Source organism: Vicugna pacos, chromosome 7 (assembly GCF_048564905.1).
Source record: "Vicugna pacos chromosome 7, VicPac4, whole genome shotgun sequence".
Classification (NCBI taxonomy): Eukaryota; Metazoa; Chordata; class Mammalia; order Artiodactyla; family Camelidae; genus Vicugna; species Vicugna pacos.
In genome coordinates, this window is record NC_132993.1 from 24720896 (window position 1) to 24748257 (window position 27362).

The 27362-nt window shown below is 37.1% G+C and overlaps 1 protein-coding gene across 11 annotated transcripts in view; it reads left to right on the plus strand.

Annotated features, from left to right (window-relative positions):
* The first annotated feature begins 220 nt into the window (after positions 1–220).
* The window catches only part of IQUB (IQ motif and ubiquitin domain containing), a 163909-nt gene continuing 136767 nt past the window's right edge, over positions 221–27362 (plus strand). For 10 of the 11 annotated variants that reach the window (XR_012074307.1, XR_012074305.1, XR_012074308.1 and 7 more), the window contains exons 1-7: positions 221–308; positions 5596–6011; positions 8451–8585; positions 11593–11754; positions 11841–12013; positions 12223–12378; positions 21372–21582. Coding sequence is in view for 5 of the 11 variants with exons in the window: in XM_072964578.1 (XP_072820679.1) it covers positions 5600–6011; positions 8451–8585; positions 11593–11754; positions 11841–12013; positions 12223–12378; positions 21372–21582 (1249 nt within the window). In the remaining 6 variants the exon portion in view is untranslated. Of the gene's footprint in view, positions 309–5595; positions 6025–8450; positions 8586–11592; positions 11755–11840; positions 12014–12222; positions 12379–21371; positions 21583–27362 lie in introns of those variants that run through there. The other variant, XM_072964579.1, reaches the window with a different exon arrangement.

Here is a 27362-nt window from a genome sequence, read left to right on the forward strand (position 1 = left end):
CATCTGAGAGAGCGGCTTCTGCCCAAATCACTTTCGGCTCCAGATAACGAGTGGGCAACAAGCCCCCTCGCCCCGCCCCTCCCCGCGCCTCATGCCTTCTCTCCGCCCCCTCGCCCCCGGTTCCGCCCCGCCTCCTCTTTTCCAGCGTGGGCACCGCCTCTTCTCGCGGGAGCGGTGCCCTGTTGGGGACAGGGTTCCAGAACCGTTGCTAGGATACGACCCGTAACCGAGAGTCCGGCGAGTATGGACTCTGCTTACTAGGAGCCTGAGGAACCGCTTCCACCCGAGTTACTGCGTTTCTTAGTGAGGTAGGAGGACAGGTTCTGGCTGCCCTCTGTCGGCCCGACCCCTCGACCGACCTTGAGCGGGTGGCTGAGGCGCTGGGCTCCGACGGCTGTGTGGGGCGCTGATGCAGCTTGGGCTCTGGGGGCTGTTTGGCCGCTCGGGGATGTTCCACCTTTGCCTACAAACCTGTGCAAAGCATCCCATCTTTCTTGGTTCCTTTTCTGGCTCCGGATCTCTGATTTGGGGTTAGGAAGCAGCAGCATCAAGCTAGGAGGTGTACCTCACTTTCCATGGTAGTAGTATAAAAGCAAGACGGGTGTGTAACCCAGGTCTGGCATTAGAAGACGTTCAGCCCTCCATGGTGACCGTTTTCAGCCTTTAGTAAATAGAGCGCTTTCAGACTTTACTCTTTCACTCCTCTCCACCCATGGTCTTTGCTGTGCCTCTTAAAAAAACTTAAAAACTCAACACGACTACTTGGTAGAAGGCAAAACTGGGTCCCTGACTTAATACTTACACTAATATTCTAGATATAGCAACGAAACTATGCTTTGTAGGTGAAAGGGGGATTTTTAAAATATGCAATCATAGTAGAGTGTTTTTTCTTTTTAAACATTTTTTTAAAGATTATAACATTTACGCTTGAATGCTTAATACATAAAGTTGATAAAAAGTTCAAACAGTAAAAAGAATGAACAGTGAAAATCTGCTTCCCACCCACGTCCCCCGCCACCTCTCCGCCCTCCACGTCGCCTTCCAGAGGTATTCTATGCATATACAAATATGTAGTTGTATCTGTAACATTGTTCATCCTGGTATGTGCTTTTGTTGGAGGAGGTCATTGGAAGGACGTGACCCGGTACCCTGGCGGGCAATTGGAGGAGAGGCTCTTTCCCGCTTCCCTGTCCTTGGAATGTACCTCTGCCCACTGTTGCTGAACCAGGAGATGTGTTATTAAGACCATCTGAACTGTATACGTGACTGAACCCCGTAAAATTCTCATTAACTCTTAAGATTTTGGCAGGTGGATGTTGAGATTTACTGTCTTTAGGCTGCCTCCTTTGCCTCCTTTGTAAGTTTCCCTGCTTGTTAAACCTGCCATCTACAATCTAGAATGGTCTGCCTCTTTCTCCAGTTCTCCCTGCCATCTGTGTGCTGGGCTCAATTTCAGTTTTACTCAGGGAATTATAGAGGTTGTGAACCAAGAACTTTGTGTTTCCCTTAATTGAACCATACAGTATGTAGCCTTTAGCACTGGCTTCTTCATTGAGCATAATTTAATGGAGAGTCACCCATGTTGTTTCTTGAACTTTTTAAAAACTGAGGTTTTGTTTAGTTTTGTCTCATTTTACTATTTTTCTCTGTACTGTTCTGGAATTTAAAAACTTTATTTCAGTTCTTTTATTGGTGGTTCTTGAAATTTAACCGCTTATATTTAATTTAACAAAATCTAGCATTACGAATATCATCTCTCTCACTTTTGTAAACAGTATAAGGATTTGATAAGTTTATTCTCATCATTCCCTTCCCAATTGAGTATGATTATTGTCTCATATTTTAATTTTCTGCTGTTATTTTGTGTTGACAATATTTATTTGTTTTTACCCATATGTTTTTGATTTATTTGTTTGCCTATTCTTCTTTCACTTCAGACTAACATGGGACCCATTTTCCCCCTTTTTCAAGTGTATCCTTCAGAAATTTCTTTAGAGCAGTTCTCTTGGTGATAACTTATTTGTGAATGTTTCTGTTTTTCCTTTTTTTTTTCCTGTTTTTCTTTTTGAAATATAATTTTGCTGGGTACACAGTTCTGGGTTGATAGTTATCTTCTTTTAATTAGTCCATTATTGCCTTGGCTTCTATTTTTCTGAAGAAATATTTGCAGTGATTTTACTTTTCTTTCCTTTGTATTAATGCCAGCAAATTAATATTATTCAAAACAGTGGATGGTATGTCCTTTATCACTGTTTGCTTTCCGGACTTTGTTATTCTCTAATTTAGTTATAATATGTATGTTTATGAATTATTTGTATTTATCCTCTTAGGTATATATATATTTTTAACATTTTTTATTGATTTATAGTCATTTTACAATGTGTCAAATTCCAGTGTAGAGCACATTTTTTCAGTTATACATGAACATACATATATTCATTGTCACATTTTTTTCTCTGTGAGCTACCATAAGATCTTGTGTATATTTCCCTGTGCTATACAGTATAATCTTGTTTATCTATTCTACAATTTTGAAATCCTGTCTTTCCCTTCCCACACTCCACCCACTTGGCAACCACAAGTTTGTATTCTATGTCTATGAGTCTGTTTCTGTTTTGTATTTATGCTTTGTTTGTTTTTGTTTGTTTGTTTTTTAGATTCCACATATGAGCAATCTCATATGGTATTTTTCTTTCTCTTTCTGGCTTACTTCACTTAGAATGACATTCTCCAGGAGCATCCATGTTGCTGCAAATGGCGTTATGTTGTCGGTTTTTATGGCTGAGTAGTATTCCATTGTATAAATATACCACATCTTCTTTACCCAGTCATCTGTTGATGGGCATTTAGGCTGTCTCCATGTCTTGGCTATTGTAAATAGCGCTGCTATGAACATTGGGGTGCAGGTGTTATCCTGAAGTAGGGTTCCTTCTGGATATATGCCCAGGAGCGGGATTCCTGGGTCATATGGTAAGTCTATTCCTAGTCTTTTGAGGAATCTGCATACTGTTTTCCACAGTGGCTGCACCAAACTGCATTCCCACCAGCAGTGTAGGAGGGTTCCCCTTTCTCCACAGCCTCTCCAGCATTTGTCATTTGTGGATTTTTAAATGATGGCCATTCTGACTGGTGTGAGGTGATACCTGATTGTAGTTTTGATTTGCATTTCTCTGATAATTAGTGATATTGAGCATTTTTTCATGTGCCTATTGATCATTTGTATGTCTTCCTTGGAGAATTGCTTGTTTAGGTCTTTTGCCCATTTTGGGATTGGGTTGTTTGGTTGTTTCTTATTAAGTTGTATGAGCTGCTTATATATTTTGGAGATCAAGCCTTTGTCGGTTTCATTTGCAAAAATTTTCTCCCATTCCGTAGGTTGTCTTTTTGTTTTACTTATGGTTTCCTTTGCTGTGCAGAAGCTTGTAAGTTTCATTAGGTCCCATTGGTTTATTCTTGCTTTTATTTCTATTGCTTGAGTAGACTGTTCTAGGAGAACATTTTTGAGATGTATGTCAGATAATGTTTTGCCTATATTTTCTTCTAGGAGGTTCATTGTATCTTGTCTTATGTTTAAGTCTTTGATACATTTTGAGTTTATTTTTGTGTATGGTGTAAGGTAGATCCTGTTAGGTATATTTTTATGTTGTGCTTCCTGGACCTGTGGATTCATATTTTTTAAATCAGTTTTGACAAATTTTCAGTCATTACCTTTAGAAATATTTTCTCTCTTCCATTTTACTGTTTTCTTCTGGGACTCCAGTTTGACATATGCTGGGTCAGGGGCTGGCAGACTTTTTCTATAAAGGGCTTCACAGGTTACATGCAGTCTCTGTTGCAGACTCTTCGTCGTGTTTTATTTTGACAATATAAGGCTGTTCTTAGCTCACAGGAAGATACATGCTTAGTGGAAAAATATGCCAGACTTTCTTTTCCTCTTTCCCATGACTCTTAATCTCTCATAGTTTTCATATCCTTATCTCTTTGCAACATTCTATATAAAATCTTTTTATTTCTCTTCCAGCTCTCTTAGCAGATAGAGAGACCCCCAAATTGGGAAGCCCCACAAACAGGTGGGCAAGCTGCCATCCCTCCCTGCCCAGATGTGGGTCCTTGTTCGTCGACTGAGAAAGAATTCTCAATAGAGACAGAGGGACAAAGTGAAAAAGAAAGCTGCTTTGTAACTCAGAGAGAGAAGGGAAAAAACAAAGAAAGAAAGCATTCAAGCAGGGAGCCGTCAGCCAGGTAGCCAGTCAGGACAGCTCCGGCCCCCCAATCGGGCCACGGGGTCTTTTATTGGAAGCCTCTGCCATGCTTACCTTTATTCCGGTGGTGCCAGGCATGTTCTGTTACAGGCCTTCTCCTCTTGAGGAACTCAGCCCTAAAACAGAAACTTGGATGGGAAAAAAGAGAACAAAGAAAGAGATACTGAGCTATGTCCTTGGAACTGATGCAGCAGTTGTGGAACATAAAATGTCCTGTTGTACGGCTGTGTCCTTGGAACTAAGGAGCCAGCTGCGGGATGAGAGGAACAACCTGTTTTTTTTTTTTTTTTTAACAGCCTGGCACTTTCTTTCCCTTGATGTTAGTCAGCCAGAGTTAGTAAGCCTGCCTCATCCCCCCTCTCAGCTCTAATGCTGTGTTCATTGAATTCAACTATTATATATTTTTATTCCAGATATTCTTTTTCTTTCTTTTTTAATTTGTCATCTAGTAGCCAGAGAACTTCACTGACTACAGTTAATTTTTTTCTGCATAAAGAGCTGTGTTTAGAGTGGAAGTCCCAAACACAGCTTTTCCACCTCACTACTATTCCAAGTTTTAATCTTTTCTATGCTGTTGCCGCAGAAATCGGCCTTAGGTCCATTTCCCCTACCCCTCTTCCCGCTGCCAACTTCTGTCGGCGGGCTCCCGGCTGTGCCAGCTCCTTGCTGCCCTGCTCCAGCTCCTGCCTCCGAAGCCTGCCTCTGGGCTGCTCTGGGCCACCGCGGCCCAGGCTCCCGGGGGCTGTCACACTGTCTCCCAAACCAAAGCTCTTGGTTGCTCAGGCCCTAGTCAGCTCTAAGATCGATCCACATTTATTCGTTGATATGTTTCTTTTGAGGGCAGAGGTTATCAGTCATCTCTGCTACAATTTGTGAGAACAAAGCTACTAAAAAGAGTGTGTACTTTCCAGCCTATCCTGGCTGTGGACCTGGCAGGTTCCTTGGGGCATCTAATCAGTCGTAGTGCCAGAAGCACGAATCCTGTGCTGGTTCGGTCTTTAGGAAAAAAATTATTGAAAAAGTCCTTTCATAAAGAATTGTTCATTGAGTAAGGAAGAGATGGTGATATATTTTAAAATATTTTTCAATATATTCTTCACAGAAGATTTCTCTCAAACTTATTATGTTTGAGCTTCTCTTTTTGGTACACATTTTTACTTTCTTTTTATTAAAAATTCACCAATGTTTTTACCTAATGCCATTACTAAGATAATACTTCAAAATAATGAGCCACATTGTACTATATTATGAACATTACTGTATACCAGCAATGAACTTGATATTTGGTGTAGGAATTTTATGTGTAGTAAATGCATTTTTTTTTTCAATTCAGGAAAATGTCTGACCAGGAGAAAGGCCTTGATGCTCAGAATGCTGTTGATGCATCAGGAGAAAGAAAGACGATCAATATTCCGGTTCCCTCAGAAAAGGTTCCAGAGTCAGATCAAACTGGAGACAGTGAATCTGAACCAGAACCATCTGCTGGAGGCCAAGAAAGAGGTGCTGAGTTACACAGTGACCAGAGCATTTCAAGCCTGGGACTAAATGATGTCGAGCAACGCATGGAAGACGGTACGTCAACTGAACAAGGTTCCTGTTCTCCGAGAGACTATGGAGACTCTCTGACTAAGTCTGCGAATGCAGTGCAGTCAGCCAAACAATACACAGAAGACCCTCTGACGTTGCTGGAAAAAATAAAGGCTGGGAAAGAATCTCTGAAAACATCAACGAAAGATGCTTCAGCAACAGGTATTACCTAGGGGTGAGTGGGTGTTTTTTTTTCCCCTCATTTTGAAGAATGGTTGCTTTTTCTTGTTTGTTTTTGCTTGAAAATTTGTTTTATACTTGATATTGCTTTCCTCTCCCTTATCCATCAACCTTCTATGACTACACCACTTGAATCTCCTGATCATGTGTGAAGCCCCTCTGCTACTTACTCTGCAGTATCTGCTTTCCCTAAATAAATGGACATCATTAAATTTCAAATTGATATTTATTTTTGCCAAATCAAGTAGGTTTCTAAAGTGTTTAGGGACATATTTTTAGTATAATTATGAGTCTTTTGCATGCCACTTTGAAATTAATTGTACATAGCCAGCAAGCGGTGGGATGGGAGCTGGACTCCATGCTTTCCTCATTTCCTAGCCAGTACTCATTCCATGTATCTTGTGGCTTTTATGTATTTCCATGTTTCTGCTTGGTGTTAACTTTATATTGAGCTCCAGAAAAATCATTGATGTATTTCATTATAGGTTAATTTTAAAGACATCAGGCTGATGGCTTGGCATGTTGGAGTTATTACTACGCTGTTGGGAACAAATCGGGAGGGGAGCAGCAGGAATTCTTCTTGGATGGTTAACTGACTGCTCCTTCTCCTCCTTGTCCATAAGTTTTGGGAGAGTTTCCATTCAGAGGGTGGAGAACATGGGCTATCATTTAACAGTAACAGCAACTCAGTTTGCCTGGTAGAATGTAGTGTTTGAATCCAGTGAAGTCGTTGGTCTTTGTATGGTGTGTCCACACGAGAATGCAAAGGAGAAGGAAGTAATGAAGCCCATTTATACCTAATTGAAGTTATTACCCCTCAGTTTCATTTTTTAGTATAAATTTGAGCTCTGTTTTTTATTTCTGTGATTCAAAAACAAACACACGGTGACTTAAAAAAAAAGTGGTCTTGATCCTGTACTTCTTTTGCTTAACTTTATTATTATTTTTAAATTGAAGTACAGTCAATTACAATGTGTCCGTTTCTGGTGTACAGCACGATGTTCCAGTCTTGCATATACACACATACATTCGTTTTCATATTTTTTCCATTAAAGGTTATTACAAGATATTGAGCATAGTTCCCTGTGCTACACAAAAGAAACTTTTTTTGATCCTGTACTTCCTAAGGCTCACAGACTCCTTAACACACTTTCCCTTCCCAAAGCTTGGGAAGTAGCTGCTATGAAAAGTTTAACATATACTAATCATAGAATTTTGAATCCAGGAAACAATTAAAATAGCCTGTGATAATTTAACATTTGTGAGAGTGTCCTCTCTGTTGATAGCAAACTGTGAAAACAAGTTTTAACGAGCTCAAGGGAGCTTGGCATCAACAAAGCCTCCTTAAATTTCATGCTGGTATTACTGATAAATGTCTCATGTAGCTTTATGAAAACTGCCCTGCCAGGCATCTAGAAACATACAAAACTATTTTGGCCTACAATGTGCACTCTACACTCCATTTTACCTTATTATATCTTCTTCATTAGAATTTAAAGTCTGTAGATGTGAAAGTTTACCCCATAATTAGTTTTTAAGGACTATATTTCCTTCTTATAATCTGTGAACAGATAATCATTTTATAATTATGGTTTTTCTCTATTTTTAATATGTAAGGGTCTTGATTTTTTATTTTATAGAGTTGGGAGTGAGCCACATAGTGTCCATTTTTGTGAAAAGTAGATTTGTACATAGTTATTCCAGATACTTGTAATAAAGTGATCTTCTGTTTTGCGTTTTGCCAACTATAGATATAAATCAACGATGGGAGGAAGAACGGACTTACATAATCTCTTGTCGTTGCAAGGTCAAGGAAAATTTCCTTTGAAAATTTCCCTCTTGGTTTTTTTTTTTTTTAACTTCATGAATAGTCACTGATTTCCTGATGCATGTAATCAAAACATGCACATTTTAAAATTCTGATCTCAGGGTCTCCATTTCTAATACTTACAAAAACGCTTGATTTTCTGAGATGTTTCCTATGTTTATATCTGAATAATAGATACTAGATATTGTTTAAAATTTTTAAATGATTTAAAAAGAATCTTCAAACGAGGTTTAGTTTCATTTCCTATTTCTCCGGGTATCCTGGGTGAGGAGGTAACCTCGAATGTGCAGTGATCCTCCAGCAGGCAATGGAAGAGAAATCTGAACTCCAAGTTGGATTTGGGGGAGCAGGCATTGGCCATTAATGTTAATTCTTGAGATAATGGACTGATTTTCAAAGCAAAATGTTGCAACTGAATGACACTTCTCATAGAAAATGAAAAGTAACTCTTATCACGGAGGTGTGGGAAGACTTGTCAGAAGCAGCCTTATTCTATGTGATTAAAAATTGTCCCATAATTCTCTGTCTGCTTGTGGACTCTAGGTTGCTGACCCTTGCTTTTAATTATGACTCTTTTCTCTTTTTATCTACAGTAAAAATTGTACTTCTTCCAGTGGGCCAGAAAATTATAATGCCCTTTAAAATCGACACCATTTTAAAATACCTCCAGGATCATTTTTCATCCCTGTTAGGTGTCCCACCTTATGTGCTGCAGCTGAGAAGTTCAGGTAAGCTGGAGGCTGGTAAACTTACCGAGACTTATTTTGTCTTAACGTGTAAATAATCAGGATCTTTATTTATCAAACTAAATGTCTTGATAATTCCTGCTTGAACATTATATAGTAGTTACACATTCATTCATTCAATGCATTGTTATTGAGGACATACTTTTGTTCTACATACTTTGCTAACAACTATCAAGAAACATGAAATAAAAGCCCTGTTTTCAAGTTGTTTACAGACTAGGCAGGAAGAAGACAGGTGCAGTGGTTACCACACGATGTGTGAATGTTCTAGTGGAGATGTGCTCAAAAAGCTGTGAGAAGCAGGGAGGGAGGACACTGATCTAGAAAGTTTCATCTAATAAAAATGATAATGCTTGTGCTAAGCCCCAAAGGGGTGAGAAAACCTGGGAATTTGGGGAAGTGGTAAGAAGCTTAGAGAGACCGAAGTAAACTTTATGTGGGGATTAGGAGGAAATGAAGTTGAAAAAAAAATAGATGATGAATGAGTGAGTATAGAAGAAGAGGACTGAGAATGGTTTATCAGTCTTCTATATGTTAAGATCAGTTCGCGTTCCCATGATGTTCATGTTCGTTTATATTCTGTGGGCATACTGAGCAGCCCACCTTATATTAGCCTTGTGTTATGAGAGAATGTAGTCTTTGTAACTGAGACAGAATTAAGCAGAGTAGCATAGCTAAATAAATGTTTCCACAGCATATGTGTGCACAGATCATAATATTTTATTAAAAATTGGTATTAACTTATAAAAATGCCAAAAAAGTTTCCAGGGAAATAAGACCGATTTTTTTATGTGTGTGGGGAAATCCTATGTGCTAAAAAGAAGTACGCCATACCTATTAAGTTCTTCCTCCTTGTCAAATCCAAGAAAAACAATCAGTTCAATTTCATAATTATTTCTAGAAAACTGTTGCAATGAATGTGCTCTAACAGTAAAGATGTTCAAATATTCAAACAATTGGTTATTAAAGCCTGATTGAGGAAACAGAGCTAAAATTTAAATAGTTATTATAATAATAATGATAAAAGTGATGATGATGATGGTTAATTTGAGCACTTACTGTGTGCCAATTTTCTACAAAATGTTCTGCCTACATCATCACATTATTATTCAATCCACGTAACAATCCTTTGAGGTAGATATTAACGTTTTTGCGAGAAGCTAAAGCTTGAGGAACTTGTGTAAATTTTCACAGCCTATGAGTGGCAGAGTTTGAACTTAAATATAGGTATGACTCAAAAAAGGGAATTTTCTTGGTATTAACTAGAAGGTGAAGTTCAAGATTGGAGAAGAGAGAGCACTTTGAAACTGGAGTAGCTAGCCAGTGGTACCTAAGAATCTGCACTGCCTGAATTTTCTTCTTTATGTGTAAGTACCAGGCATCGCCACTGGGTGGCAGGCTTATGTCAGCAGCGGTAGTAAGAGAGCTTGATGCTATGCCAAGCACCCTCTAAGACAGGTACTTTATTCTCGTACTAGAACTGGAGTTTGAGTTTGGTGGGACCAAGCCTCCTCTAGAGACAATCAGAGGGATGAAGAGGACTCTGTATTAGTCTGAAGAGGAATCTTTGTTTTTTATGGCTGTTGTAAAAATTAACAATAAATTTGGTGGCTTAAAACAACACATTTTGTCTCTTACAGTTCTGGAGGCCCAGAATTCTTAATCAGTTTCACTGCATAAAGAAAATCAAGGCGTCAGCAGGGCTGTTCTCCTTCTGGAGGTTCTGGGAAAGCTTCTTTGCCTTTTCCAGCTTCTAGAGTTGCATTCCTTGCATTCTTGGGCTTATGGCATCTTGCTCATCTTCGAAGCCGACAGCATAGCATCTTTAACTCTCTCTCTGTTTCTGTCATATTATCTTCTCTGTAATCAAATCTCCCTCTTCCTTCCTCCTATAAAGGCACTTATGATTACATTTAGATCCCACCTGGATAATCCAGGGTAATCTACACATCTCAAAATTCTTAATAAAATCTGCAGTCACTTTTGCTGTATAAGGTAACATTCATAGATTCTGGGTTATTAGGACATGGATATATTTTAGGGACATTTTCAACCTATCAGAAAACCCAGAAAACATTTTAATTTTCTTAATTAAGAATTTAGGGTGAAATTGAAACTCAAAAGATTTTTGAGTGTGCTTTGAACATAGTTCAAATAGACTAGTGGTATCTGTTATATTTCTAAGAATGAGTAAGACAAACTTTTGCGATGTTCAAATTCCTAATTGTAATTTAAGAAGACCATATATTGGAAGATTGATACAGATTCTATCAATAAACTTTCCATTATACAAAACAGCATCAAGTAACATTATTCATATTTCTGTATGCCTTGCAGAATGTAGAAATAAAATAATGGTCAAATGATAGAATAAACCAATGGGGTTATAAGTTGAAGCAATACAACATAAAAGTAACTTGATGTACACTTTTTTTCAGCAAAAAAGCTGAGGCTTGACTCCGCCTTGGCAAGAATTAATTTATATGAATTTCTGATTATAGAAACAGACAAAAGAAGGGATTCTTTAGAACTCTGAGTGTATACTTTTCTACCCTTGAGAGAATGGTGTGTATTAAAATAATCAGGCTTTCCCTGATGCGGAGTTGTCTTGTGCTTACATATAACACATTGTAATTTTTCTAGAGATTCACCATTTAGCATACGGTTTTGCTCATATTATAGAATGTGTTTTTTATTTTCAAGTGTTCAGAGTTGCATGGTTATTATATATTTGTATTTCTGATGAATTGAGAGTTGTAGCTTTACTTCACTTATAATGATGAATTCCTGCTCAGGAGTACCACTGTAACATTTTCCATTGTGGCGTTTTCTGTACTAACATTATAGCAAGCGGTGGACACCATTAATACTCTGGTAACTAAACAATATGCATTCATGTAACCACCTTTGGTGTTTGCCATCCCTGAAAAGGAGTACATATAGTCATTTCTTTGTCATAATACTTTTTATAATTTTCTCTCATTTTTAGGAGTGATTCTTAAAAATAATGAGACATTGCTACAACATGGAGTTAAGCCCCAGGATGTTGTACAAGTGGAAATCTTTTCTTTACAACCAGATCTATATCCACTCAAAAGAATAACTAGATTAAATGATGTCCCTCAAATCATAACTGTCAGAGTACAAACTGGTTAGTAACTTGATATCTTTTAGATAAAATATTTTCAAGTACCTTTGTAGTTGAACTTTTATTCAGTCTTGGTTTTATCTCCTCAGGCATTGATCTGTACCAGGAAGTGGGTGTTGAGATTATAAAATCTGATTTTCACAAACCATTTCTTGGTGGATTCAGGCATAAAATAACAGGAATAGAATATCACAATGCTGGAACACAAACTTTACCTAAAAAGATTCTTGAAAAACAGAATGCATTTTGTAGGGATACCCAGGTAATATTTTTATTTTTCCATGTAGATTTTTGAAGCTGCAGAATCAACAAATACTGTATTGTGTATCTCTCTAAAATTAAAAATCTTCTAAGGAATTATAGTTTTATAAAATAAAAAAGTATTCTCTTAAATGTGTAGGAAAATATGCTCTCTACTCTTGATGTGTATATAATGAATACTTATTTAAATTTTTTATGTTTATATTTTAGACAGTTTTTGAGAAAAGAAAGCTCCAACAAACTGCAAATACAACATCTACACAGATGACTAAAATTGGTGTGTATGTATCAAATATGACTGATAAACTGGTAACACCAGGAAAATATTTTTCAGCAGCAGAATACCATGCTCAAAGACTGGAGGCGGTAAGATAACTTTTATTATAAGTGACTATTAAAAATTAGATGTTTGAGCTTGTTTTTCTGGTGTGTCTATGTGTGTTTCCCTACGCCACACTTGCATGTGAAAGAACCCACATGAGTACTGTGAAAGAAAAAATTACTCTTAACACTCATTAGAGATGGTAAGGCAGGCTTTATTCAAAAGGGGCTACTACAGTGGAGTTTTATATTTTGTAGTAGGGAAGAGAGATTGGGCTCAGCTTTGAATATAGGGAAAAGAGGGAAATTATAGCCAAGGAGCAGGGTAGGGGTCAGTGGATGGAAAATTACTAAGAGAAAACATCTGGAGTAAGGGAGGATTCTAGCTAAACCAACTTAGCAGGATTTTTGCTGAAGGCAGGCCAGAATGATTAGTCATCATCTGAAACATGGTGCAAGATGAATAACCCGATGGAATATCAAGGGTGATCAGATTTTGAGGGTAGGGATTCTGGTTAAACTGACTTAGCAGGATGCTTGCTAAAACTGAACAATGTAGAGATGAACACAGAATCCTAAAAATCAAGGCTTAGTTAAAAAAGAGCTCAAAGGAACCTGATTAGAATTTGATCAAGGAAAGAATCTTTGTCAGTGTGAGTCATTTTTTATTGGGAATAAAAGCAGTCTTTATCTCCAGTGTGTCCCCCCACCTCCCCTCCTCAGTGTGAGGAACTGGAACGCTAAATGCAACTAGTCCTTCCCTTTCCCTTAGGGAATCCCAGGGACTTTGTGTGTTGCCATTGGGCACTATTAGCTTTGTCCCCTCTGTCCCTTGGCTTCAGTCCCTCTGTCCTTTGGCCTTAACCCTTTTGACAGAATCACCTGTGGAGCTTTCCAGAGTAATTGAAATCAAAGGATATTAACATCTATTTTCTCTGACATTAATAAAGCCACTCCGTCACTTTTACGTTATTGTTTGCGTGGTCTGTTTTTATCCTTTTACTTTTACCCTATTTGAGTCTTTCAATCTGGAATATATTTCTTTTAGACAGCATGTAGTTGGATCTTGTTTTTTTATCCAGGCTGACAATCTCTGCTTTTGATTGGAGTGTTTAATACATTTATATTTAATGTAATTATTGATAAAGTTGGATTATATCAGCCATTTTGCTGTTTGCTTTCTATGTGTTGTGTGTCCCACTTGTTCTCCTATTCTTTTAATGTCTTCTTTTATGTTAGGTATTTTCTAGTACCATTTTAATTCTTCTGTTTTTTTTTAATTTAGAACTTTTATTTTCTATACAATATATACTTTAAAAAATATACAATTCAATAATTTTTTATTATATAAATAGTTATGCAACCACACCACAGTTAATTTTACAACATTTTCATCATCCCAAAAGAAATCTCACACCCAAAGCAGCCACTCCCTATCTCCCTTCAATCCTTCCTGCTTTAGACAACTGCTGATCTACTTTCTGCCTCTGTTGATTTGCCTATTTTGGTTATTTCATATACATGGAATCATACAATGTATAGTCTTTTGTGACTGGTTTCTTTTACTTAGCATAATGCTTTCTAGGCTCATCCATGTTGTAACATGTATCAATACTTCATTCCTTTATATTGCAAATAATATTCCGTTGTAAATACACAACTGTATATACCCACTGAAGGTATGCCAGTATATACCACATTTTGCTTGTCTTTGTCCATTTATCAGTTGATGGACATTTGAGTTGTTTCCACTTATTGGTTATTAGGAATAGAGTTCCTGTAAACATTCATGTTCAAGTTTTTTATATGGACATGTGTTTTCACTTCTCTTAAGTATGTGCCCAGAAATGTATTTGCTTGATTGTCTGGTAACTCTTTTTAACCTTTTTAAGGAACTGCTGGACTGTTTTCCAGAGCAGCTGCACCATTTTATGTCTCACCAGCAGTGTATAAGGATCCCAGTTTCTCCACATCCTTATCAACACTTCTTATTGTCTGTCTTTTTGATTATAGCCATCCTAGTGAGTGTGAAGTGGTGTCTTATTCTGGTTTTGATTTGCATAACCTGATGGCTAATGCCGCTGAGTATTTTTCATGTGCTTATTAGCAACTTGTATATATTCTCTGAGAAATGTATATTCAGATACTTTGCCCATTTTTAATGGAGTTATCTTTTTTATTGCTTTATTGTTTACAAAACTTTTTTCGTAGTTATTTCCTAAGTGGTTGCTCTATGTGTAGTTCAGGGATTAGAATATACACATCCATTTATAGCAAAAAAGTTTACATTACTACTAACTGAAATGCAATAAAATATTGAAACCTTGCTCCAGTGGAACTCCAGTTTTATTCCTTCTCCTTTGTGCTGTCATTGTCATACAAATGTGTGCATTCTTTTCATGTTCTAAGCCCCATAATTCCTTTTATAATTATTGCTTTTATGTAATTCATTTTTAAATGAGTAGAAAAAAGGAAAATATATTTATACAGTCTTTTATATTTACCTACATAGTTATATTTTCTACTGCTGTTTATTTCTTCATTTGGGTTAAAATTAACATCTAATGTCTTTTTCTTTCAGTTTGAAGACTTCCCTTTAGTATTTGTATGTGGTTGCTTGCTTGATGGTGTCCTGAAGGCCTCTGAGTCTCTGTTCCTTTATTTTTTTCTCTCCAAAGTGGATAATTTCTAATAATATATCATCAAGTTCATTACTCTTTCTTTTGTCAGTTCAGATCTGCTGCTGAGTCTGTTTTTTGTATTCTCGTTTCAGTTACTGTACTGTTAAACCCCCAAATTTCCATTTGGTTCTTTAAAAAAAAAATTCTGTCTCTTCATTGATATTCTCTCACCATAAATTTTAAATAAAAACATATTCTGTATCTAACCCTAACCATAGTCAATATGGTATTTTCCTTCTGTTGTTCCAAATGGCATTAATCGTATAAAAAAAATGTAGAAAATTCATCACCTAGTTTTTTCTTTTTCTTACTTTGGAGACAACTGTACATGGAACTTTAAAGAAGCTTTTTGTACACTTAACATTATATCACAAGCATTTCTCTACCTTTTATTACTTATTAAAAACATTTTAATGGCACCATATTTTTCTACAATGTAAACAGCATATTTAATTACTTTCCTTTGCAGGACATATAGACATGTTTTCATCAAAGTCTTAATGATATATAAATTGTAGTGTGCATTTAAAAAATACTTTGGCAGGAGATATTAGAAGTTGAATTACTAGGGCAGAAATGATGACTTTTTAAAATATTGTACCAAATTTACACCCATAAACCATTTATAAGAGCCCCTTCCACACTGACTTCACCAATAGCACATATTATTTTTCAAATTTTTTGTCATCTTATAGATATTACATATATTTCATATTTTTTGTCAGCCTATCACTCATACTTAATGATACCTTTCATTATAATTAAATTTATTAATAGTCCCCTTTATGGTTTTGCATTTTATATATTGTTATGGAAGGCTGTATCACCCCCCCCAGTCATAAATATAACTTTCTTTTATAGTTTATGTGTTGGGGGTACTTAATCTGGACTTTTCCAATGATATGAAGAAGAGTTATAATTTTTTTCTCAAATGTAATGCCAGTTGCAAAGTACTATGAGTATTCAAGTTTGTTCTCTCCACAGTAATTTAATGTATACTGAATTTTCATTTATACATACATCTGTTTCTGATTTCTCCATTCTCTCATTTATGTATATGTCTTTTTCTCTCTGTCAGTAACGTATTGTTTTAATTATTACTGCTTTATAATATGTTTTGAGAACTGCACATTAGGTTCTATCTCACTGTTCTTCCTCTTTTAAGACTGTCTTGATTATTAATGCAAAATTTTCTTCCATATAAATTTTAAAGTCAGCTTGCAGTTTTCATGAAAAATTGGAGCTCTTGATCTGAAGTACACTGCTCAGTTAGGGAAAAATTGACACCTTTATCCTATTAAACATTAGGGATGTCAGTTAAACATGACATATGAAGCATGTGCATTTTGTCTCTGCTACCTCCTAGCATCGTTTTGCTGCACGTAAAAAGAACTGATGGCAGTGACTTTGTATTTTGTATGACAGGAAACCTGGAGCTAGACTGTTGTTCTGGCCCAGTGAGCCTAGGACCTTGAGAGAGGAGTCTGTAGCCTTAGTCTTTTGACTCATTGCACTGCAACCAGGGGAACCACGGGACTAACCCTGTAGCTGACTATCAGTGCCTCTAATTAGTTCAGCCTGAAGAGGTTTTACCTTTTCAGTCCAAACTAATTTTCACCAAAGGAAAAGATGGAGTTATTGTAGACTTTTGAGGAAGAGTGAAGTTTTGGTGAAATTTTAGTGAGCAGTATCTTGATTGTCTCAGGGTAAAACAGGGTTGTGTATAAATGGGTCAGGTTTGGACTGAGATGTGGGCTGGAGTCCCGTTCCTTTGGTAACAGAGTTAGCAGAGAGATGTGGTATCTTGTTTCTTCTCTGAAGTTCAGCATGTTGGTAGTAAATCAATTCTCTCTGTCAAAGTAACTTCGATCCTTCAGGCAAGAGTGAGATGTTTCAGTCTTAATGATCTAATTTTAGACAACAAAGTTTCTGATAGATTATGATTTTAGAGAACAAAGTTTCTCCGTGAATAAGAAGATAGTATTTACTCAAAGAAAGGGATTGGTACGATATTTTATAGCTGCAGAATGTCCTTGGGAGAAATGCTATTTCCTGCTAATATTGTAGCTGACTTTATTAGGGCCTGTTATTCCAGCCTGATAGATTCTTATTTTCTTAGTCCAAACTAATTTTTAATTTCTTACTGTATGGGGTCTGGCTGGTGGCTCTGTGATGTCATCAGGAACCTGAATTCCTTTTACTTTTCCTCTTTATTAATCTCATCATGAGTTTGTTACTTTGTTATGATAAAATGGTTAATCAGCCTTCAGCATAGTGTTTGCATTCTGCAAGAAGGGAGAAGCCAAGGGGGCATGTCCCATATGTGGCATTCAAGAATTTTCCCTGAAAGCCCTACCCAGGGATTCAGCTTCTATCTCTTTGGCCTGAACTGGGTCATGTGACTATCCTGGCCACCAGTATGTGATAAATACATTTCTAAAGTTTCACATCGTTGCTCCTCAGTAAGACTGAGATTTTCTTAGCAACGAAGTAGGAGGGAGTAGATATTAGGTGGCAGAATGGACAACACTACGCTATATTACAGCACTTTCCAAATTCCAATAAAATGATGTCAAGGGAATAAGAGAAGTATAAACATACAGGAACAAAGAATATCTGAGAAAAGAGAAGGATAAATGTCATTTGAGTTTTTAAAGTTGTAAAGCAGATGGAGAAGTGTTAATGTGACTTACTTGAGCAGAGAAAGTGAAAATAAATGCCTGCCAGGGAGAATGGCATCAAGAACCAAATCAGTTTGCCCCAAGAATCCCGGAGAGTGAATTGGAGATTGAGCCATAAACAGAGAGATTGGTTAAAGGCTAGGATAAGGAGTAAATTTCCATTTGGTAAGTTCTGCTTTAACCTTGATTGATTCCTTTCTCTTTGTATTATGTTTATTTTATTCTTGAGCGTCTTGAGTTCGATGCCTAGTATTTATTTTAAATCTTTCTCGTAGTAAGCAAGATTATATTATGTGTGACTACTGATATTTTTGTACTCATTCCTGCCATCTTATTTTGTTTTTTATTTATTATTCATTCTTGCTCTTTGTTTATTCTTTTACTAACCTTCCTTTTTTTTTTCCCTTTGGTTTGACCAAACTTTTTAATTTTTTATTCTTTCATAGTTCAGAAGTAGGTATTTTGTTTCTATTTTTCAAGTGGTAACTTATAAAAATTTTCAATGCACTTAATCAGGCTCTCTGTCTTTTCCATGAACAAATCAACGACCCTGGCAGGCTCTTTTTCATTTCCTGCTTCTCCTCCCTCATTCCTCCCAGCCAGTGAGGATTTGATCTGGAATTACAGTTACATGTATATTACATAATTATGATTTACTGCATAACTATAACTTCAGATTGTTTTATATATTTATATGGATATAATACATAGAATTTTTTTTCAAATAATATGTATTTAGCCCTAATAAGTTTTTGAAAGTTTTTGCTCACTTCTTTAATTCTTTCCCCTTAATTTATTGTTCTTGTTGGAACGTATTCTCTAAGTAATTATTTCAGAGATTATGCCTGGGAGGTGAGCCATCTAAGGCTCATTCAATGAACCTTACTCTTGGGTTTTGGTTTGAGTGGGTGTAGAAGGTTAGATCCAAACTTATTTTCAAAATGATTTTCTTTTATAACTTCAGAGCTGTTTTTAATTAAAAGTCTGATGTCAGTGGGATTCTCAGCTCTTTGTTTCCTCTTCCTGGGAGCTTTTAGGGTCTTCACTTTATCCTTAGTAATCTTACTGTGATGTGCTTGAGACTTGGGGATGGATCCTTTCTGAGAGCTCATGTCTTTCTTTAGCTTTGGGAAATTTTCTATGAAATTTTGAGCATTTTCTCGAATCCAGTTTTCTTCATTCTGCCTGGAACTTGTAGCAGACATATTTTGGAATGTCTGCTTTCGTCTTCCATATCTCTTAATATTCCTCCATTCTTTCTAATTTTTATGACCTTTTACCCTGCATTCCAAAAGATTTTCCTGTCGAAGTTTCTTGCTTGCTAGTTCCCTCGTAGGCTCTGCACATTCTGCAGAACAGCCTACAATAAACTACTAGTTACTGGCTGATGTCCATTCTTCCCATTGTAGTAAAGCTTTGGCTGGGCCGCACCACTGAAGGCCGCATTTCACAGCTCTTTTCTGTGTTGGTGAGGCCAGAGGACTAAGGCCTGGAAAAGGGGATGAGGGAGCTGATGTGTTCCCCTTCTGGACATTGTTCTTAAAGTGACTGGGTGGTAATTCTTTTGTCTTTTCCCCTCTCTACTGGCTGGAAGATGGGAAGTGGACCAGCCACTGGGACACAGGAGTAGGAAGCCACTTGGTGAGTGAGGCAGAGCTTCCTACTAGCCCCACACCGCTTGCCAGTCCCTGAGCCAGTCCCGGGATTACCATGCGAGAAGGGAAAAACTGTTGTTTAAACAACTGTGTTTTAGTATCTTTACAAGTTCAACAAATTTAATAACACCCAAGCTAAACACATTGTACTGATATTTTAAATTTCAAAACTAAAAATTTTGTCACAGTGTTTTGTTGGTTCTTTTTTTAAAAAAAGATTTTATTTATCTATTATTGTACTACTTAATTATTTTTACTTTTGGTGGGGCAGGTAACTAGGTTTATTTAGTTTTGGAGGAGGTACTGGAGATGGAGCCCAGTACCTTGGGCACGCTAGGCCTGCACTCTGCCACCTGAACTATTCCCTCCTCCTCGGTTCTTTGATGTTGATTGAATAGCCTTTCCTTTCTCTCTGAAAATACTCACTCTGTCTGGTTTGGCCTTGTTTTTCTTTTATTTTGTTTTAGTCTGGAAGAGTGGCGCTAAAACTTTAGCGTGCATCAGAACACCTAGAAAACTTGTAAATACACAGAATCTGTATTCCCCTCCGAATCTCTGATTCAGTGGCTCTGGGGTGGGGCCTGAGAATTTGCATAACAATTTTCCAGATGCTGCTGCCACTGGTGGTCTGGCCATCATGCTTTGAGAACCTCTGTTCTAGTAATTCTGTTTCACACAAATGTAAGTTCTAAGTGACTGAGGAGCCTTTTATTTTGTTGCCTCTTCTCAAATGTTTGGTTATTCTTGGATATGAACCCAGGGTATTTGAAATTCCAGATGTCCCACGTGCTACAATGTATTTGGCTGTGATAGTCTTACCCCAGCGGCTTTAGGGGACGGGCAAGACTTGATTCTGGAAGAGAGCTAGTTTTCTGGAGAGGGGACTTTTATTCATCCTGGGTATCACCAGCCTTGTGGGACACTAACCACGTTTACCTAGAGGCAAATACCTCTGCTGCTCTTTATCTAAATTGTCTTAGAGAGCCTGTCCCTTTTGCAAAGGGGCAAGCAGTCACTTTGTTAGTTGCCCTAAAACCCCTTCTGCAAACTGGATGCGCCAGTTTGCGAGGCACTTCTGGGTTTTCTAGCTTCCTCCCCAGTGCATGACTAGATAGGTTCCTTCTTCAATTTATTCCGCCTGTCTCCTTTCCTGAGGGGACTCTTCACAGTTCCTGTTCTGTTGGAGGACTCCTGCAGCATGGTCCAATATGTTTATTGATTTCTGTTTATGTGCTTTTTCTGTAATTATTAGGGATCAGGATGAGGGGAAGGGCTGTGTCAGCACGTTCTCTACCCTCAGTCTTGACCTAGCCTCTCCATGTATTTCCTTTTTTTTAAAAAAAAAAGAATTTAGGAAATAAAAGCAAGAACTCTCTCAGTTACATTGCAAGCTTTTTGAGGATCTGGTACTATACTGTGTCTTTAAACATATATATTTTCCTCCTAATTTAATATATCCTTGTTTGCTTTGGTGGTTTCTACACATAACCTACCTGCTGAGTGGTTAGTAGATTACATTTTAAAAAAGATATGAGCATGGCTAATGACAGTTAAGATAAACTAGAGATAACTAATATTTATAACAATAACAGTATTCATCAAAGTGTACCAGGCTTGAGCTAAGCCCTTCATATGCATACTACTATTATCACTGTTTTGCAGATGAGGGTCCTAAAGCACAGAGATGGCAAGGAACTTACCCCAAATCAAACAGCTAGTGAGGAACAGAGGGAAGATTTGAACTCAGTTTTACTCTGGAGCCTGTGCTCTTAAGCGTCATACTAACTGCCTCCTATGAAGGTGTACCTGCAACTTGAGATTTCAAAGTCAGATGGCTGGAGTGCCTTATCTATGACTTTTGTATTGTAATGTATGTGAGAGTATCTGGCATAGAGCTAAAATTAGACTCTCAGCATTTTTTAGTAGTTATTGAATTGGAATAGAAATAATCATTGTTGCCTTTTATTGTCTTAATAAAGTTGATGATAGACACTTTTTATTTCCTTTTAATTTACCTGTAGGTAATAGTGCTACAGACTTACTACAGACAATGGCATGCTAAAGCCGTGGTAGAGAATTTAAGAAGACAGAAAATGTTAAGGTTGCAGTGGGAGACACAGGAAGAACTAAGGAAGATAAAAGAAAAAGAAGAGTGGATGAAGTTGGACTATTACCGGAGGCATAATCCTCAAACAAAAGAAGATTTCGAACTTCTTTATAATGCACTAGAACGTAAGTTTGAAATAGGCTTTGCATAAAATATTAATTTTATAACTTCATTAGTAGGAAAAACAGGTTTACTAAAGACAAAAGGAAGACTATTATTTTAGGAGGATGTCTTGGGAATCTGGATTAGAGAATTTAAGAAGGTGAATAATGTCTTACATTTGAGGATGGAATTAAGACTGGAATGAAATTGAAAGTGCTCTTATATTAACAGTGGATAAATAAGATGTGAATACTGCTCTGTGCCTTATTCAGTTTTAGTATATTATTTCATTTGATCTTCATTCCTGTGAGGTAAAAAGAGAAAGTATTGTCCAGTCTGGTTCTCTGATAGTCTTGGGAATTTGTGATCTCAGAGTTGAACTGTCTTGAATCCCTCAGCCCTGCATCCTGTCTCTGATTCTGCTCTTTGGAGGAAAGGCTTGGCAATACCTTTATATTCCCCTCTATTAATGACTCTGTGTGTGTGTGTGTGTGTGTGTGTGTGTGTGTAATGTATATGTATTATATATATTAAATATAACATATAGGTATGTATGTATGTACGTACATTGTCTACTCATTTGACTTCTGTGCCTCATTTCTTCCACAGGATGTGTGCTAGTCACTGACATAGTTACCCACAGTTACTTGAACAAGCCAATCACTCCCTCCTTTGGGCAGTAGGTACACTGTTCTTCCTGAAGCTTTTCCCCAATGCCCACCTTCCAATCTCAGCTTCAGTGTCACCTACTCAAAGGCTTTTGTGAACTGATGATACCACCTGGGTATCCTGTTATCATCTCAGGGTTCTCACTGCACCCCAGATTTTTCATTTATAACGCCACACTTTGTAACAGTACATTTTTTGTTTAAGGCTTTCACTGCTGGAGTATAAGCTCCATAAGGGAATAGTGACGTATTTGTTCTTTGGATGATCTCTCTTTCTTCTGTGCTTAGCTCACATGCCCCACAGAAGGTGGCAGATGAATGAGCGAATGAGTGAAGGGCGACCCGAGGGCGTGGTGATGCAGCTCTCCAGCTTCTGCTTTCCCAGGAATGGCTCTGAAGTGGGAGTAACTGGAGCAGATGCCAGAAAGTGAAATTGGGCTTTTAGGATGACATAGAAGAATTAAAAAAAAAATGTTAATTATCCTCAATTTTTTTTTAGTTGGACAGAGTTTTCATCCACAGAAATAATAGTCTCTTTGACTTCTCTATGATTATTCATGATGTTAACTGTAACTTTGCTTCTTTGTATACTATTTGTTTGTGGTGGTGTTTGTGCTCTGTTACCTGTGTCTCCCTTTCTAGTCCAGTACCATTTGAGGTGTCAGTCTGTTTAAATAGCTGTGTGACAGCACGCTGTTCACTGAAGAGGATACAATTAAACACTCGGTCTTACGAGAATATTAATACATTTATCTATTTGATAAGGCGCAAAATTGAGTGGCTTTAGGAACGTGGCAGCGTTTGAGGTAATAGTTACACCTGTTTCTGAGGCTCGTATGTCCGCTCTCCCTTTCTCCTAATCATTGACCTCAGCAAATACTATGTTTTACTTTGGACGTCACTTCTATTTCCATTTTCTCTCAGTTGAAAACAAAGTCTGTTTCTCAGGGTAGTAGTTAAACAGAGAGCACTGTTAGCAAGGTGTCTGTGAAAGGTCTCATTGACAAGTATAAAACTGAAGTTCTATCAGAGCAGAGTTCTCTTCAAATAATGTTCCAAATTCACAGAGGAGTAAACCAAAGGGTATCATTGTTATTTGGTTTGGTTAACAAGCAACTGTGCAAACTAGTAGAAACTGTGTTCAGTGAAGTTCTACCATTTCTACTTATTAGTGATATTAACTTGGATAAGTTACTCCCTTCTCCTAGGCTTCAGTTTCTTTATCTATGAAAAGACTTAATAATTTCTGGCACGTCTACTTCAGAGGGCTTTATAAAGTGAAAAATACAAAATATTACATTTATGAAAGTACTTAAAAGTGCAAAGATGTATATATATATATATATATATATATATATATATATATGTTACTATTTACTAAGGTAAATGATTTTACGCATATTTTCTATATTAAAGTAGAACAGATATATTTTGCATGTTTACAACATGATTTATATGAAAGAAAATGAAAACGAAATTTTACGTAAAAGAGAGATCTCTTAGTTTCCTTCCAGCCCTAAAATTCTAAATTAGAGCTCTAAGAATAATATTTTTTAAAGGTCTGATTTGTGGTAGTTAAAGTTTAAGTTCACAAGCTCAGTAATTTATACAGCTCTTCTACTTAATACAGTTTTCATTCCACATTCTTCACACCAGTCTTTGAAACTGCTGCCCCCTTGTGGCTCATAGTGACAATTACATAGTTTAAATTACAACTAATCCTAATACAAAGTTTAACTTTTCCTGCAGATAACCTGTTCCTCAGTAGTAACAGCAAAATGGTACCAATTTAAGAAAATGAATTTAACTGTATACTGCATCAAAGAAAAGGTTGTCTCCAAACAGTGTTAGATTTTTATGTCTTTTTTTTTTCTTATAGCAATATGTTGAGGGTGACTTCTTTTGTTGATCTAAATTGTTTCTCTCATCTCAGACTCAACACAGGAGTCATTGTCTTTAGGAAACCTCTCTCGACAGCGTGAATTGGGCTCGGAGCCTCTTCTCCCCGTCCCGTAATTCTCTGTTCACACCATTCTCTTAACTGTCCGTGTCTGTACCTAGGGTTTCTGATAGAACCTTGCTTGTTACGTCTAATAGATGTTTGCTGAATTGGATCTTCTACCCTTTGACTTGTTTTGACAAAAGTCAAAAAGTCAAGCCAGGTGGTTTCTGACTTGTCTCTAATTATTACCTCGATCTCACAGTACCTTGACTTCTAGCTTCTGGAGACTCCCTGGCCCCGTCCATTGACAGATCTGGCCCTGGGCTTTTGGTCTGAATCTTTCTTGGTTCTTTCCATTCAAGCTTCCAGCAAATGCATATAAACTGCCGGTGGTGGACAAAATATTGTATGTTCTGCTATTTCTCGTTTGGAAATTGCAAGTTTAGATCTGAGAAATTATAGAAAGTGTATGGACTTTATATACGAGTACCATCCTTTCATTTTATAGTTCCATTTACAGTTTCATTTATAGTTTATAGTTTATATCAGATCCTGGAAATTAAATAATTTATCCAAGAGGATAAGTTAAGGATATAAATATATTCTTTCAAATGAACCAATTCCTTTAATATCCTTTTCTTTTAAAATATTGGTGGTTATTGACATCTGTTATGGGTTGAATTGTGTTCCTCCCAAATTCATATGTTGAAGTTCTAGCCTTTGGTACCTCAGAATGTGACTGTATTTGGAGATAGGGCCTTTAAAGAAGTAATGAAGAAAAAATGAGGTCTAATGGGTGGACCCTAATCTAGTATGATGGTGTCCTCATGAGAAGAGGAGATTACAACACAGACATATATGGAGTGAAGATCACGAGGAGGCACTGGAAGAAGATGACCACTTACAAGCCCAGGAGGTGCTCAGGAGAATCTAATCCTGCCATCACCTTAATCTTGAACTTCCATCCTTCAGAACTGTGAGGAAATTAATTTTTGTTGTTTATGTCACCCAGTCTGTGGTAGCTTTATGGCAGCCCTCGCAAACTAATATAGAATTCCAAATTATTTTTGTTTTAATTATCATTCTCAGGGAATATATATTTTATGAAAGGGAAGAATCTCTCATTTTTCTCAGTGTCTTCCCTGTATAGTTCTGGTAACTGTCAAATCAGATATAAAATCAGTTTTGTTCACCTGCTCCTGGTTCCTGTGCTTTGCTGTTCCATTTTGGTAGTTGGGTCGTGGCATTTGTCTGATGCCATGTTCTGTCCCTGACTGTAGACTTACAGGGAGGTTGTTCATCTAATGGAGAATTTTACTAGAATTATCTTCATTTTTAATGAGCTTCATTGAGTTGTTTCCTTTTTAAAAGTCATACTAACAATGTAAGCAAAATGTAGGATCTGAGCTTATATGACATATATGTGTCCCCTAATTCACCCAGGACTGAAGTATTAGTCTAGCAGGCTAGTATATTGCTTTCTGAAGTTGGCAGAATAGCTTAAATAATATCCTAGTGGCCTAAATTTATTACTGGTTACAAAGTTTTCTAATGTAAAACTGGGAAGTAAAATAGGCTTACTAATATCATTCAGTTTTTATTTGCTTTCTGGGAGCATCCTTATAATCCCATGAGATAAATATTCTCAGTTATTATTTCCACAAGTAAGCAATTTTCTTCTTCATTCGTATACTGCCTTTTGGTATATGGATATCGTCAAATTTTTAAAAGTTTTTTGGTTGGTAAAACTACTCTTAAATGATACACTCATCCATCTTGGATTTTCTGGACTTTCATAGCATATTTTAGCTCTTAAATTTACAACCCTTTTGCTTAAAACAATTTAGCGTTTAAATTTACGAATCCTCTTTTTGAGCCGACCAAGCTGTACAGTGTCTGAATAATGTGTTCTTGGTAAGGGTCAGAATGGATTCTTGTAAAGAACATGAGCAGCAAGTCCTTGACCTGATCACGGTGATTTCAAATCGAAATTTGAAAGGAGGAAGAAACAATCTGATAAAACTAGATATCATGAAAGGTAGTGGTTATAACAAGAGGGCCAGAAACAACACTTAAGGCTTCAGATATTTACCTTTCAATGAAGAGTGTTAAAATAAACTGGAAATTTTAGTAGAAGAAGGAAAATATAATTTATAATTATATAAATTATATATAAATGTAATGTATTCTGAAACATCCCTGCAACACGTTGAGAAAGTAATCATGCCTGGAGTGTAACAATGGGAGTGTACATTTACTTGATTGAATCATATCTGATACAAGATAAGAGGAAGTAATCTTATGTCAAGAGGAGATGTACCCAAAGGAAGTATTTAAACCTAATGGTGAAAAATGTCAAGCTTTTGGGTAATGAGAGGCAGAAATTCTGTCCTAATGGAAGGATTTTACAGTCTGTCCAACCAGGGAGAGGCAAGGGGACATGCTCGCTCCTTCAAAAAGGCATTACGCTCTCTCAGTTTTGTATGTACCATCAAACCTTATAGAGTTCCTTTCAGATGATAATTGCTCAAAAATTGTAGTTGAGTGTTTTGAATTGGCAAAGGAATGATAGGGTTTTGGCAAATATAATAACCAGATAAGGGAACTAGGATTTTTGAAGTTCAGAGAAAAAACAGGTTTGATTCTATGGCCAGAGCACAGCTCAGGAGACTCTGAAACTTCATTATTCTGACAATAAAATAATAAATCACCTCCATGTAAAAGGAAAGAATTAGATGGCTAATTAAGCCATTAAGTAGAAATGGCTCTCCAGTAGTAAACCAACTAATAAATTCACATTGAAAAGGAATGTGATAAATGTCAAAAGACTAAAGTGACTCTGGGGAATATTTGTTCAGAATAAAGAACAGTAGGTCACTGTTTCAACCTTTGTTTTGCTTCCGTGTTCTATGAAGAGCAGAGAACAAACATGGCTTTGGTGAATTCAGGTTCCCAGTCTGACTCTGTATGCCAGGGGATCCGAGCCACACTGGTCTCGCACATAATGATGGAGCGTGGGAGCCAGAAAACATGGCCTTCCAGAGAAGGCCGGTGATTACTTGTCACAAACATTACAGCTTTTTATAAATCTGCCCCGCTCCCTGCCCCGGGACACACTTTTCATAGGTGCCTGATTTGAATTTGAGGCTGACTTTGAAAATATACTTTACCGCAATGTTTTTTACATCTTACG